The following is a 15,127-nucleotide window of genomic DNA, read 5'->3' on the forward strand; positions in this document are numbered from 1 at the left end:
CTAGCGACACTAAATTAATAGATTTTCGTAAACATATTCGTTCATCATCAAATTAAACGTACTAGGTATCGTATATGTTATCGGTTAACATTCCAAACCATCAACCAATGACAGAAATTGTTAATAAAGTAATGGAAGAACAAAAATAATTAATTTATAACCTTTAATTGATAAAATATTTCAAAGATAAATTTATAAAATGATCCATCTTTTAGAGACTAAATTTGACCAGTAACCCAAATAAAAATTTGTAACCATTCCAAAATGAAAATTTTGGATAACTTGCCCAAACAAGCGCCACATTTTTTCTGATTCTTCACCTCCATGATTATAACTAATCACAAAATGGATGCTACTTGCCTACTTTTGTCTATATATGCTCTTGTAAATTATTCATACAATGAACAAGAACTTAATATTGAGTCTTTTAGAACATTGAAGAAGGTGAATAAATGGTAGTCATGGCCAATTTAAATGTCTCACGCCATCATCACTCAAGTTCCATGCTCCTGCTGCCATTTCATGATATAACTGGTCCCAACCCCAACTTGAGAACCCGAGGAAAAACCAGTAATTATCAGCTGGTTTATTTGCTGACTTTAGTTCCTCGATTCTTCGAATTGTTGTTACCTGATCAAGAAAGTAAATTCCGGGAAGGATTTCGGGTGAAGAACCACCGGAAACTGTTGTTAAAGATGAAAGAGGCAGTCCAGATTGCATAACTGGACCACCAAAGGATAGAGGAGCCTCCTTAAGCTTTTCAAATCCTTCTTGGAGTGTAGGCAGAACATTCCATTCTATAGGCTTGTTAATGATAAGACCTTGAAATCCGGTTAATTGATCAGCTGCCACGATGAGAATCTTCGCTCTGTCAAATGGCTGAACCCCAGAAAGCTTTTCTGTGGCAATTAGCACTGAACCAGTCATCACTTGAGACAATGCTTCATGTGATCCATCTGATACAGGTGAATTCATCACATTAGGTCTGACGACCTCGTCCACCATGTTATCATGAACTGGGGCTGCAACATATTTGCTGTGTTTATGAAGTGATTCTTCATGGATTTCAGTTTGCAAAGTATCATACAAATCTTGATTCTTCACTACCCTCTCAGATACCCAAAGAACTGCTAAATCGTGAGATAAAAATCATCATTAAGACTACCACTTTGTTTATGGCTAATAAAACAGATGACAAATAATTGAAAGATGGCATGCAAATACAAGAAGGAAGAAACAGAAGATACATCAGCCACAAGTTTGTGATTCTACTACTCAAGCCCCTTTGATGGCAATGACCTCCATAAAGTGTGTGATCCAAGTTTGACACAATTATTATCCGGTTCCTTTTTGATAAACTGAAACATTCAACAAGAGTCTATGATACATGAATGCCTACCTTTCTCCTTGATAAGATTATGAAAGTTACTTCCATGGTCAGCCACAAACTTCATAATATCAATTACTGCCATATCTCCTTGATAAAGAATAGCTTTCTTGATTTCTGCCGGAAATAAAATCAGTGCAGGATAAACCTCGCCCTGCATATTAGAACATATACCAAAATAATCAAGTGGCTATAATTTCCAAAAATTTCAACAGAATAAAATGTGTTGTGTAAAAAATTAATAGCAAATAGATAAGCAAGATAGAGCAACAAGGATCAGAAAACATGGTTACAAAAGTACCTGATTTGCTGACTTCAATATCAAGTCACAGTCATTCAACGTACAATCTAATAAGTAGATTTCAGGAAGCTTCAGCGTAACATAATCCAAGCCTTCTGCCATGTAATCATCAATTGTAAGACTGTTAGAGACTGCATCTACCATATCACCAGGAAATTCATCTAAAATTCAATTCACATAACAGAAAATTCTTGCCCACCATTCCACCCGATAAGAACAATTAAGATTCACCAAAGGATCAGTGTTCATAATAACATGCAAATGGATAAACAAATAAAAAGACACATATATACAATATTACTGATCAGAAATACCTTTCACATCCTGGGATCCACTCTTCAACATATTTGCATAGTCCTTGATGGCCAAATATACTTCCCGTACAACCATTTCCATTCTCTGGCAAAATGCACACCAACTATTGCTAAACAAGACCAACACATCTTTATTCCATGCATTAGAAGCATTTTCTTTATTAGACAGGTTGAAACCAATAACAAGTTCAGAGAAAGTGCAAGTCGTGATCCTAGGTATAGAGTCCAGCTCATGAAAATCCAAATTAACAAATGGAGGACGGGTGGCCTCCCTTTGGCCTTTAAGAACATGTCCTGACCGCTGATATGGATACAGGGTTCCATTAAGAAACTCGGAAAGAAAAGCATGCACTGAAGAAAAGTCGAAAGTTTCCTCTTCAGGGTAAACATAGTGTTGTTGCCAAAAGGGGTCAACTATAACCAAAGATGGAATTGTAGAACCCCCAGTTAGACTTTTAAGTAACTGGTAATTTCCATCAGAATAGAAAAAAGAACCATTAAAACCAATAAAATGAGACTTTCCTTCCCCGATCGTGTACCCATCTGAAGAATCTTCTGTTTCCAGTTTCAAGTTGGCAGCAGAAAGATCTTGATCACCAACAGATTCTTCAGAGTCCCCATATTTTATATCATTACTCGAGACAATAGTAGGTGGCTTCACTTCGTCATGCTGAGAAGATGGATCATTTAAATTGGGATTGTTCTGAAGCTCAATAGCAGATCTATGTGGAGCATTTTCCTGCTCTACAGTATCCGTATGGCCTTCTTGAGAAGTTTCTGTTGAAATTTGATTTGACTGAAACTCTGACAGTGGTTGTTCAGCATTTGCTGACTTGATATCAATATCATCAGATAAAAGTTGGAAACCTAAATCCTTTGCAAGGGAACTAAGTTTTGAAGCCTTCTTTTGCTGGAGAAGGTAACCAAAGATCTCACTCAAAGAACTAGCTTTTATATCCGAAGCTATATTTTCCAAACGAAGTTGCTGACCATCTTTTAGAAGCATGATGGAAGACAGCTTCTCCTTTAGTTTAATCTTCTGAGCTGTCATAGACAACTTTAACTTGGGATGCTCAGATTTACTCTTCCACTCATGATAATCTTGGATAGAAACTTTCACATGATTATCATTGCTATTATTACCTGCTTGATTCACAACATTATAGTGTTGTGCCAATACTCTAAAAGCATCAAGTGCTTCCTTACTTTTTCCCCTAGTCTCAGAGGAGTCAGATGATCTATCAACAAATAAAAGTACTGATGGCTTGTTTGCTGGTAGAATTGGATCCCGATCATGTCCATTACCTTCCAGCTGAATGATAAAAAGCAAGACAGTATCAGTCTAAAAATGGATGTCAATTGAAAGATGTATGGGAGCTTGCATTTATATCAGCAAACTAAATTACTCCACAATAAGAATACAGTCATAGCTCATCCATGAGATAGGAAATGAGAACAATGAAATATAAAACCATGACAAACAATGAAGAATTTGGAACAACTACAAAAAGCAAAAGTTAGGAAGGTTTTATTCACCTCTTTGACAAAATAATTATTCATCTGCAAAACATAGTTCAAGTCATCCTCTACTTTAATAATTTTTGAACAACTTGAACACCCAGCTTGGTAGAGAACTGCAAACCACGAACCAGATTCATCAACACCAAGGGATGAAAGCATTGATTTATCTGAAACCAGACCAAATTTATGTCGTTCTGGAGGCAGAAAGAATTCTCTCACAGCAGTCATGAATTTCAAGTAAAAAGAATGAAACCATTCGAATTGTTCAGGTGAACAGGAATATGGAACATGAAAAGTTGTATCCTTAGAATCCTCAAGAAGACCATCATTTACTGAGGCAGATTCCCCAAGCCCAGGAGCTTCACAGAACCCATTATTGATACCAAGTTCCGCCTTGCACATATGATTCTCTGGTAATTTCAGGAGGGGGAAAAAGAAAAACTGATATGATGAATTTATTATGTAATCTGAAAACTTCACATTTGTCATGCACTTAGATAATACCAGGCACCTTCTGGTTAGTCTTCCCACTTGATACTGGAAGTTTGTCATTCCCTCCGCTAAAGCCCATTCCAAGGTGATCACCTGCAAGGAAAGTTCTATTATTTTATACTAAAAGCATCTTGCAACAATGTTGTTCAATAATACCACTTCTAAACATATGAAAGGAAAATGCTTATATGTTGGCTTCTGTGCAACAACTACAACCATTAACAGATTACAAGTAGCATATATGATGATACCAGTTCCACCCATAGAATTCAATGGGATAAACATAAACATCCCCACTCATGATGCCTCCAATGGATGCAGTCCTTATGCTAGCTGTGGATCACACCATTACTAACAAATAAATCCTATGGCCTAGCATTTGATCCAACAATATAAACACAAAAGTATAAGGGAAAAAAACTGAGCATCATACAATACCAAAATGTTTAACTAAAACGATAAACACCAAATCCAATTAAGTAACACAAGTGACGAACATCCAGACACTAACCTCGCATGCTAAACCCATTTTCTGTTCCATTTTTCCTACTCTTGGCTAGCAGCTTCGGGGTCCAACCACAAAAGTCAACAAGAACCAGAACCTTATCGGTTGAATCGACGAAGACTCTCAAATCCTCAGGAGTGTTGAGGGATTTGAGAGGAACCTCCTCAGGCGCAAGAAACATGTAAGGACGCAATGAAGACAAAATGTTCCTGGCATTGAACCTCCCTCTGTACTTGTAAGACACGGAATAATGAAAATAAAGCACTGATATCCCATCAGCACTAGCACCAAGGGAATCTGCCAGCATCTTCTCAATATTCCTATGCATATACATCAATTTCAGATTGCCAAACTCTTCAAACCTATCAGAAACCATTAGTGACACATCCTTCATAAGAGAACGAGCCTCACCAGACCCTAGGATTCAAAAATTAGGAATAAAACATCAGAACTTCGTGTAGATACGAACTTCAGTGACAGAAATAATAATTTGCTTACATGGAATAGTGAGGAGAAGGAGGATGTGGGGATAGAGTTGGATCTGAGAAGAGAAATTGTGTTTGGTGAGGATCTCCCATTCGCCAACGTTGCGCGATGATGATGATGATGATGATGATGATGGTGGTGACGATGCTACAACTAGTTGTACGGTAGGTACCACTGCGACTAGCACCGTGAATATGGTGATGAAGAATAGTGGTTTGTGATTCTTCATCGGAGCTTTGAGCTTTGTGAGTCACTGAATGAAATGACGTGTTATCAGTATCAGTGTTATGTTCAAGGCACTCAGTACTCACTCCAGAGTTGCCATGACCGCTTTACTCGCTCGCCGAGGCGCGGCGATGTGTCTTGTAGTGTGATTTGTTTCGAGTTTCGAGGTAATTGTGTTTGTAGCTAACTAGCTACAGTGTAATAGTTGCAAGTAGCCTGATACTGTTCTGGCTTGTGTTGTTGATGAGAACGAGTTATAGTCAACAAGTAACAAGCGGGCCGGCCCAATCTTCCTAGACCGGAGATCAGCTTCAATTTAATTTGGTTAAGTTACACGGTTAATTTTTATATTTTTGCTGAAATTATAATTTGTTCTTACATTTTAAAAATTTATAATTAAATTCTTAATCTAAATATAAATTTATAATTGGATTTTCATTGACATTTAACACTTTAAAAAAATATTAACGAATTTTATTTTATTTTATATTTAGTAAATTAAAAAATTTATGTATTTATACTTGAAATTTTTAAAAAATTAAAGATATTTTTAAGAATATTTAATGAAGAATATTTTAAAATTAGTTTGTATTCATTTAAATTTAATTTTATATTAATATTTATTATAATATCTTTGAAAAGAGACGTTGAGGACTAAGATTTTTTTTATGAGTCAGATTGAGAGATTAGTGAAAGATTGGACTTGGATTAGGACAAGAACCTAGAATTGAAATTTTTTTTTTTAGAGACCTAATTATATTTTTTAATTTTTAAGAATTTAAATATTTTCGAAACAAAAAATCAGGATATATTTATCTTTTTTTCAATAAATTTAAACATAATTCGATTTAAATTATGTAAATCAATCGGATCAAATCAAGTTTGATAATTATAATATGAACAATTATATTTATTATTGTTGTTATAATAAACAGATTTTGTTCTAATTTATTAAAAATAAATTATTAATCAATTTAATAAAGACGTCAAATATCATGACATATATAAAAATCTTTAAAACAAAAAAAAAATATTTTTAATATCTTTATCAAAATGGTTTCCTTTACTATTATAACATTCTTACTATATAATTTAAGTAGAGTTTTTCTGTGATAAAAAAAAATCGCCGTAGAAAAACTTGCCATAAATCAATTTGATTTTTTTTACACTATTTTATTCAAACTAATTCTTTGATCCATTTAGTTTCTCTTGGTAAAAGTAGTGAGCTTTATGCAAAAATAAAATTCATCATCTCTGTTATTTTCTTTTAAGATCTCTTTACTCTTTGTCTAAAAGCAAATGACAGAACTTGTATTAAGCCATTAACAACCTTTTCCTTTAATTCTATACTCCAAATTTCACCTTCATTTGCATATACATTAGTTGAAAGAACTTTTTTTTTCACATCGCAAATCTAAAACTTGCAACCTTGGTTCACCTAATAATGTTCAAGATCCGACCTTCCTATAATACCCACTTTTACAACACTAATCGAATTGAAAAAAACTCGAGTGATCCATTTTTTGACATTATTATTGATCAAAAACCCTTAAAAAAAAGAGTAAAGGACAAATCTGTCCCTAACTTTTTTTTCTGCGGACATATTTCGTCCCCGAAGTTTGGAAAATACTTTAATGTCTCTGACCCTCCAAAAAAGTGGACATATTTACCCCTCCGTTAGAGTCGCTCCGTTTGCCCTGACAAAAAACGGTGACGTGGCTCCCGTAGCACTGACCTGGCCGTTACGGGCTGCCACGTGGGAAGGACTTTTGAAAAGAGGACGTATTAGTCCCCATGAACCAAAACGTCGTCGTTTCTTTCCCACTCCCAATCTATGAAATCGTTGAGCCCTAATCCTTCGAATGCAGTGTGAAGGTGAAGCGGGTGAAGGAAGAAAGGGAGCATTCCAACCCATGGCATCCGACGGAGCTCGGCCACAAGTCCGACGGCCAGACCATCAAGTGGCTCCTCCGCCAGGCCGAGCCCTCAATCATTGCCGCCACCGGAACCGGAACCACTCCCGCTAGCTTCTCCTCCGTTTCCGTCTCCGTACGCGGCGGTGCTGGCTCTCTCTCTTCTCCTTCCTCAACCTCCGCATCGTCTTCGCTCGACCACAAGCCCTTGCTCGCTCCCACTCCCTTCATACTCGGCAAGTGCATACGCACTGACGACGACGCTTCCGCCAAGGATGACGACGTCTCCGTGGGCCCGCCGTGGGGTCCTTAGTGATTGCTATTTCAGGGGAGACCCATTAATACCGGGCATGCCGGACGACGTTGCTCTCAATTGCCTTCTCCGCCTGCCGGTTCAGAGTCATTCATCATGTAGAGCTGTATGCAAGAGGTGGCACCTGCTACTTGGAAACAAAGAGAAGTTTTTCACCAACAGGAGACAATTGGGATTCAAAGACCCCTGGCTTTTTGTATTCGCCTACCACAAGTGCACCGAAAAGATCCAATGGCAGGTTCTTGACCTCACCCACTTTTCGTGGCACTCTTTTTGTATGTGGCGGTATGGTCTCCGAGGTCGACTACCCTCTTGACTTGGTCCTTTTATATCTCTCCAAGGGGACAAGTCTATGATCCCATAACAGATAATTGGGAAAACATGGCTGTTGGACTTAGAGAAGGCTGGACCGGTTCAAGTGTCGTTGTTTATGGCCACTTGTTTGTTGTCTCTGAGCTCGAAAGAATGAAGCTAAAAGTCTATGACACGGAAACAGATGGCCCCCCTTTGCCTGGGCAAATATGCAAGCCTTTTGCTATCAATGCTTGTGATTGCCATATTTATGTCGTGGGCCGAAATCTTCATGTTGCTGTTGGTCATATCTCTAGACTGCTTCCAGACGAAAATTCTGACGAAAAATGGAGCTTCAGTGTTCGGTGGCATGTAATCGATGCACCAGAGAGTTTATCTGATCTCACTTCTTCAAGCTCTTAGGTGCTGTTTGCATAGCTTTTCTTATTCTCTCAGATCCGTTTTCTCCATATGCAATTTCTGGTAAGTTGCTGATTCTATTTGAGAGTGTAGTAATTTTTCCAGAATTATAAGGAGTTTTTACAAGTTCTTCATAAATTGCATAATCTGGACTGGTTGAATTGTGAATTGAGCCTGTGAAATTGAATTTGTGCTCTGTTGTTGGTGAATATGTCGCTGAATTGCTTGTTGAATCTGAATTTGCTTAGACTCCTGCCTCTCGTTTTTCTTGAAATTTCGCTGATGTTGCTGCGATTTGTTACTCTGTTGATTCTTTGTTTATGTGTTTTGGATGCATTGCTGATGATTCTGGAATTGCAGAACTGGAAGTGCTGAATTTGCTGCTTCTGGATTTGGTGAAGTATTGTTGATTAGAAATGCAGAAGGGGATTAAAGTGTGTTTGGAGGGGTGGGGGAGAAACGGCGTCGTTTTGGGGTGAGAGGACTAATATGTCCTGTTTTGAAAAGCTACACGTTTTGGTGTGAAAGGACTAATATGTCCTATTTTAAAAAGTTACATGCCACGTGTCATCTCGTAACGGCCAGGTCAGCACCACGGGAGCCACGTCAGGTTTTTTTGTTGAGTCCAACGGAGTCACTTCAACGGAGGGGTAAATTTGTCCGCGTTTTGGAGGGGTCAGGGACGTGAATGTATTTTCCAATCCTTGGGGACGAAAATGTCCGCAAAAAAAAGGTCAGGGACGGATTTGTCCTTTACTCTAAAAAAAACTCAACGTTTGAGCTTGAGTGGGAGAGAGCTCAAAAAGAGAGCTTGAGGGTTAAGGAGAGTACATGCGAATAGAGCAAAGAAGACGAAAAAGATGTTTGTGAGGTTTTTTTTATTAGAGTAAACTATCATTTTTCCTCATGAAAGTTTAAAACGCTGACAAATTTATTCACGATTAAACAAAATTATCTTTTCTACTCATAAAAGATAGATTTTTGCTAATAAAACTTTCCAAATCCTAAAAAAAGATTTAAAATTTTCAAAATACCCTCTAATATAACCTAACTCTAACTTCCTTTTTTACTCTGTATCACCACTTCTCCAATTCTAAGCCCCACCACTATCTAAATCCTTCCTCACCACCACTCTCATCCCCAACTATCACCATCACTGTCGCTATCACTCCCACTGCCATCATAGGCATAGCCTCTTTCTCTAATACCTCGGCAAAGGTAGAAATAGAGTGACAGTAGTGGTGGCTTAGCAGTAGCGATTCCAGCAGCAGTAGCGACAAGATCTGCGCATCATCGCCACCCTTGCTCGAAGATATGTGTTCGCCACCGTTGCTGCTCTATCAACAAGGGCCGTGAACATTCTCTGCTTTCTCTTCGCAAACACGCATGAGGTTCTGCATAGTGGTGGCACTCTTGATTCTTTGAGCTCCGCTTCGATGACCCAATTCTTGGCCTTCTTGTTGCCTTTTACAAAAAATTCGTGGACTTTGATTGGGACCATCTTCGGCAACAGTCTCTACGCCAGCGTTTCGACCTTGAAGCGCTGCTCACGAAGCTTCGAGGTTAGGGATTGGGGGTTCAAAGATTTGGCAATACGTCGTCGTCGTGGTCTTTTTAATTTTCAATTTTCAATTTTTGTTGCTTCATTTTCTAATTTTGCATCTCCATAATCTGATTTATTATTGAATTGTACATCTGTGATTATTGAATTTGAATGATCCACTTCTGTTGTTGGAATTTGAATTTGTGTTTGCAGTTCTGTTCGTTCTGTTGCTGAATCTATAATAATATGGTTCTATTAAGGTCTTGTTGTTTGAATTTAAATGTGAAATTTTGAATCTGAATGCTCCTCTTCTTCAAAATAAATTTTTCAGCAATGATGAGTAAATTCTCTTTTTAGTCATTCTCTCACTCTCTGTTTCGGCTTTCTCTCCACTCTTCCGCCCTTGCTCGATCAGGGTGGTAAAGAGAAGGATTTGAGGATGAGAGTGGTAATGAAGAAGGATTTAGTGGGATTGGTGGTGTGGAGTAAAAAGAGAAGTTATAGTTAGATTATATTAAAGAATATTTTGGAGATTTTAAATAATTTTTTAAGATTTGGATAATTTTGTTAAAAAAAAATCCATTTTTTATGAATAGAAATGATAGTTTTGTTTATTCGTGGATAGATTTTTTAGATATAGTATATATTATTATTTATTAAAACAAAAATATTTTAAATACTTGATATAATTAAAACAAGACATTAAAAATAATTAAAAAATTAATTTATATTTTAATATCAATAAAATATCAAAATATCATTACAATTTATCAAGGTAATTGTGTTTGTAGCTAACTAGCTACAGTGTAATAGTTGCTAGTAGCCTGATACTGTTCTGGCTTGTGTTGTTGATGACAACGAGTTATAGTCAACAAGTAACAAGCGGGCCGGCCCAGTCTTCCTAGACCGGAGATCAGCTTCAATTTAATTTGGTTAAGTTACACGGTTAATTTCTATACTTTTGCTGAAATCATAATTTGTTCTTACATTTTAAAAATTTATAATTAAATTCTTAATCTAAATATAAATTTGTAATTGGATTTTCATTGACATTTAACACTTTAAAAAATGTTAACGAATTTAATATTTTATTTTATATTTAATAAATTAAAAAATTTATATATTTATACTTAAAATTTTTAAAAATTAAAGATATTTTTAAAAATATTTAACGAAGAATATTTTAAAATTAGTTTGTATTCATTTAAATTTAATTTTTATATTAATATTAGAGACCTAACTATATTTTTTAATTTTTAAGAATTTAAATGTTCTCAAAACAAAAATTCAGGATATATTTGTCTTTTTTTTTAATTTAAACATAATTTAGTTTAAATTATGTAAATCAATCGGATCAAATCAGGTTTGATAATTATAATATGAACAATTACATTTATTATTGTTGTTATAATAAACAGATTTTATTCTGATTTATTAAAAATAAATTATTAATCAATTTAATAAAGATGTCAAATATCATGACACATGTAAAAATTTTTAAAATAAAAAAAAGACATTTTTAATATCTTTATCAAAATGTTTCCTTTACTATTATAACATTCTTACTATATAATTTAAGTAGAGTTTTTCTGTGATAAAAAAAATCGCCATAGAAAAACTTGCCATAAATCAATTTGATGTTTTTTACACTATTTTATTCGAACTAATTCTTTGATCCATTTAGTTTCTCTTGGGAAAAGTAGTGAGCTTTATGCAAAAATAAAATTCATCATCTTTATCTATTTTTTTTTTTTAGGATCTCTTTACTCTTTGTCTAAAAGCAAATGATAGAACTTGTATTAAGCCATTAACAACATTTTCCTTTAATTCTATACTCCAAATTTCACCTTCATTTGCATATACATTCGTTGAAAGAACTTTTTTCTTCACATCGCAAATCTAAAACTTGCAACCTTGGTTCACCTAATAATGTTCAAGATCCGACCTTCCTATAATACCCACTTTTACAACACTAATCGAATTGAAAAAACACTCAAATGATCCATTTCTTGACATTATTATTGATAAAAATCCTTAAAAAAAACTCACAACGTTTGAGCTTGAGGGGGAGAGAGCTCAAAGAGAGAGCTTGAGGGTTAAGGAGAGTACATGCGAATAGAGCAAAAAAGACAAAAAAGATGTTTGTGAGGTTTTTTTATTAGAGTAAACTATCATTTTTTCTCATAAAAATTTAAAACGTTGACAAATTTATTCACGATTAAACAAAATTATCTTTTCTACTCATAAAAGATAGATTTTTGCTAATAAAATTTTTCAAATCCTAAAAAAAAATTTAAAATTTTTAAAATACCCTCTAATATAACCTAACTCTAACTTCCTTTTTTACTCCGTATCACCACTTCTCCAATTCTAAGCCTCACTACTATCCAAATCCTTCCTAACCACCACTCTCAACTATCACCATTACTGTTGCTATCACTCCCACTGCCATCATAGCCTCTTTCTCTAATACCTCGGCAAAGGTAGAAATAGAATGACAGTAGTGGTGGCTTAGCAGTAGCGATTCCAGCAGCAGTGGCGACAAGATCTGCGCATCATCACCACCCCTGCTCGAAGATCTGTGTTTGCCACCGTTGCTGCTCTATCAACAAGGGTCGTGAACATTCTTTGCCTTCTCTTCGCAAACACGTATGAGGTTCTGCATAGTGGTGGCACTCTTGATTTTTTGTGCTCCGCTTCGATGACCCAATTCTTGGCCTTCTTGTTGCCTTTTACAAAAAATTCGTGGACTTTGATTGGGACCATCTTCGACAACAGTCTCTGCGCCAGTGTTTCGACCGTGAAACGCTGCTCACGAAGCTTCGAGGTTGGGGATTAGGGGTTCAAAGATTTGGCAATACGTCGTCGTCGTGGTCTTTTTAATTTTCAATTTTCAATTTTTGTTGCTTCATTTTCTAATTTTGCATCTCCATAATTTGATTTATTATTGAATTGTACATCTGTGATTGTTGAATTTGAATGATCCACTTCTGTTGTTGAGATTTGAATTTGTGTTTGCAGTTCTGTTCATTCTGTTGCTGAATCTATAATAATATGGTTCTATTAAGGCATTGTTATTTGAATTTAAATGTGAAATTCTGAATCTGAATGCTCCTCTTCTTCAAAATGAATTTTTCAGCAATAATGAGTAAATTCTCTTTTTAGTCATTCTCTCACTCTCTGTTTCGGCTTTCTCTTTCACTCTTCCGCCCTTGCTCGATCAGGGTGGTAAAGAGAAGGATTTGAGGATAAGAGTGGTGGTGAGGAAGAATTTAGTGGGATTGGTGGTGTAGAGTAAAAAGAGAAGTTATAGTTAGATTATATTAAAGAATATTTTAGATATTTTAAATAATTTTTTAAGATTTTGATAGTTTTGTTAGAAAAAAATCCATTTTTTATAGATAGAAATGATAATTTTATTTATTCGTGGATAGATTTGTTAGTATTTTGAACTTTTATAAGTAAAAATGGTAGTTTACTCTTTTTATTATTATCAAAGTTGAGATTTTGAAGTGTATCAAGGTTTGCTCTCTATTGTAAGCCAGCTGCAAACCACATGATCAATTTGCCAATATGTTGAGAAATATTCAATTAGTTTTAATGATTTTTAAATAGTAAGAACCCAATTAAAAATTTTAAATGGTATAGACTAAATTGCAATTTCAGTAAAAAAGTAGAAACCTCTTAAGTACAGATACTTTGCTGAGTTGTCATGTCTGTATGTCGAACACATTTTGGACACTCTTCGACACTCGTCCGATATGTGTGTCTGCTGTGTCCAAATTGTGTCTTAATAAAAAATAAAAAATTCTTCACCAGACACGCTTGGACACACCTAAATACCATCACGTGTCAGCGTGTCTAGTCTTATTCTTAACATATATTCTTGAAATAAATTTAGATATAGTATATATTATTATTTATTAAAAAAATTTTAAATACTTGATATAATTAAAATAAGACATTAAAAATAATTAAAAATTAATTTATATTTTAATATCAATAAAATATCAAAATATTATTACGATTTATTTAAAAAATACTTTATATTTTATATGCATGTGTGTCCCCGTGTCTTATAAAATTTTAAAATTTACGTGTCAGCGTGTCCCATGTCGTGTCGTGTCTCGTGTCCGTGTCAGTATCCGTGTATCAAAAGTAAAAACTAAGAGCATCTTCGATATTTAGTTTTAGTTTAATTCTATTTTAGGTGTCACAAAATGTCATATAAAATATTTGTGAGACCATATATCATAAAAATTAATTTGAGATTTAATGTAAGATTTGTCACTACAATGCTCAATCAATTTAAACTTTATATCATTTTTAATTATTTTATTTAATAAATTATACAAATGACAATATTTAATTGTTTTTTTTTTAAATAATACAGTATCTTATATTGATATCGTTTCATTTCAAATAATATATTCAATGTAAATTTTAATTTTAAATTAATTCAGATACTATAAATGTCAAATGAATATCTAAAAACATCTCATCAGAATTATTCTAACTATATAATTTAACTATTTGATTTTAATAAACATCTAAATTCTTCCCCAACAAATTACATGGAAGATAAGATGTAAAAAAAAATATGTGTAAAATATTTTTTAATAATTTTTTATTATTTAAAAAATATTTAAATATTATTTTTATAAAACATGTTGATTTATCTATAATTTTAATAAAAAATTAAATATATATCTTAGAAAAATAAATTATTAATAAATTTTATTATAAAATAATTAAATCTCAATATAATTCTCAAAGGAGGATGCTCCCATAAAGACGCATAAAATATCTTTTTATAAAGACACTTATGTGTCGCATTATTATTAGACGTATTAATGAACCGGTTATTTTTGAATTTCTTAACAAATTAGAATAAAATCGATTTTTTTATAACAATAATAATAAACTCAATTGTTATCAGATTCGGTCGAACCGACCAATTTACATAACCCACTGGATTATATTCGGTTTAGATTGTGTAAATCGATTGGATCAAATCGGGTCTAATAATTATAATACAGACAATTGAATTTATTATTGTTGTTATAATAAATTGATTTTGTTCTAATTTATTAAAAGATAAATTATTAACCGATTTAATAAAAATGTATAATAATATTATGACACATATAAACGTCTTTAAAAAAGATATTTTTAATGTCTTTATTGAAGCAGTGTCCATTCTCAAAAGATTTCACGGTAAAAAATTGTTGACTAAATTGATGATAGAATAATTAATTTGATTGGTGATAATAAAAGTTACAAACCAAATTGATTATCGAATGAAAACTCAATTACCAAATTGAGGCTTTTCTCTTTTGAACTAAGCCCAATCCATATGTGTGTATATATTCATGCTAATAATGAGATTTGAATTTCGATATCATATATATCATTT

General features: G+C 34.0%; 1 protein-coding gene and 1 pseudogene across 4 annotated transcripts; one reads left to right on the forward strand and one right to left on the reverse strand.

The window, feature by feature from the left end:
- Positions 1-148: 148 nt before the first annotated feature.
- LOC107628723 (uncharacterized) lies at positions 149-5,469 on the reverse strand. 4 transcript variants are annotated; one of them, XM_021118056.2, is made up of 8 exons: positions 5,019-5,469; positions 4,527-4,937; positions 4,028-4,108; positions 3,539-3,933; positions 2,003-3,314; positions 1,689-1,780; positions 1,400-1,541; positions 149-1,127 (listed from the first exon to the last, which is right to left on the reverse strand). In XM_021118056.2, the coding sequence occupies exons 1-8, from the start codon at positions 5,233-5,235 to the stop codon at positions 460-462; spliced, it is 3,318 nt and encodes a 1,105-aa protein (XP_020973715.1). In that variant the 5' UTR covers positions 5,236-5,469; the 3' UTR covers positions 149-459. The 4 variants fall into 4 exon arrangements, with proteins under 4 accessions (XP_020973715.1, XP_020973714.1, XP_016186789.1 ...); XM_021118055.2 differs by having other exon boundaries at positions 149-1,130; XM_016331303.3 differs by having other exon boundaries at positions 1,689-1,783.
- A 1,950-nt stretch (positions 5,470-7,419) lies between these two features.
- LOC110269354 (F-box/kelch-repeat protein At1g30090 pseudogene) lies at positions 7,420-8,171 on the forward strand (annotated as a pseudogene).
- The last annotated feature ends 6,956 nt before the right edge of the window (positions 8,172-15,127 follow it).

The sequence above is a fragment of the Arachis ipaensis genome, chromosome B3 (genome assembly GCF_059453495.1).
Source record: "Arachis ipaensis isolate K30076 ecotype BB chromosome B3, ASM5945349v1, whole genome shotgun sequence".
Taxonomy (NCBI): domain Eukaryota; kingdom Viridiplantae; phylum Streptophyta; class Magnoliopsida; order Fabales; family Fabaceae; genus Arachis; species Arachis ipaensis.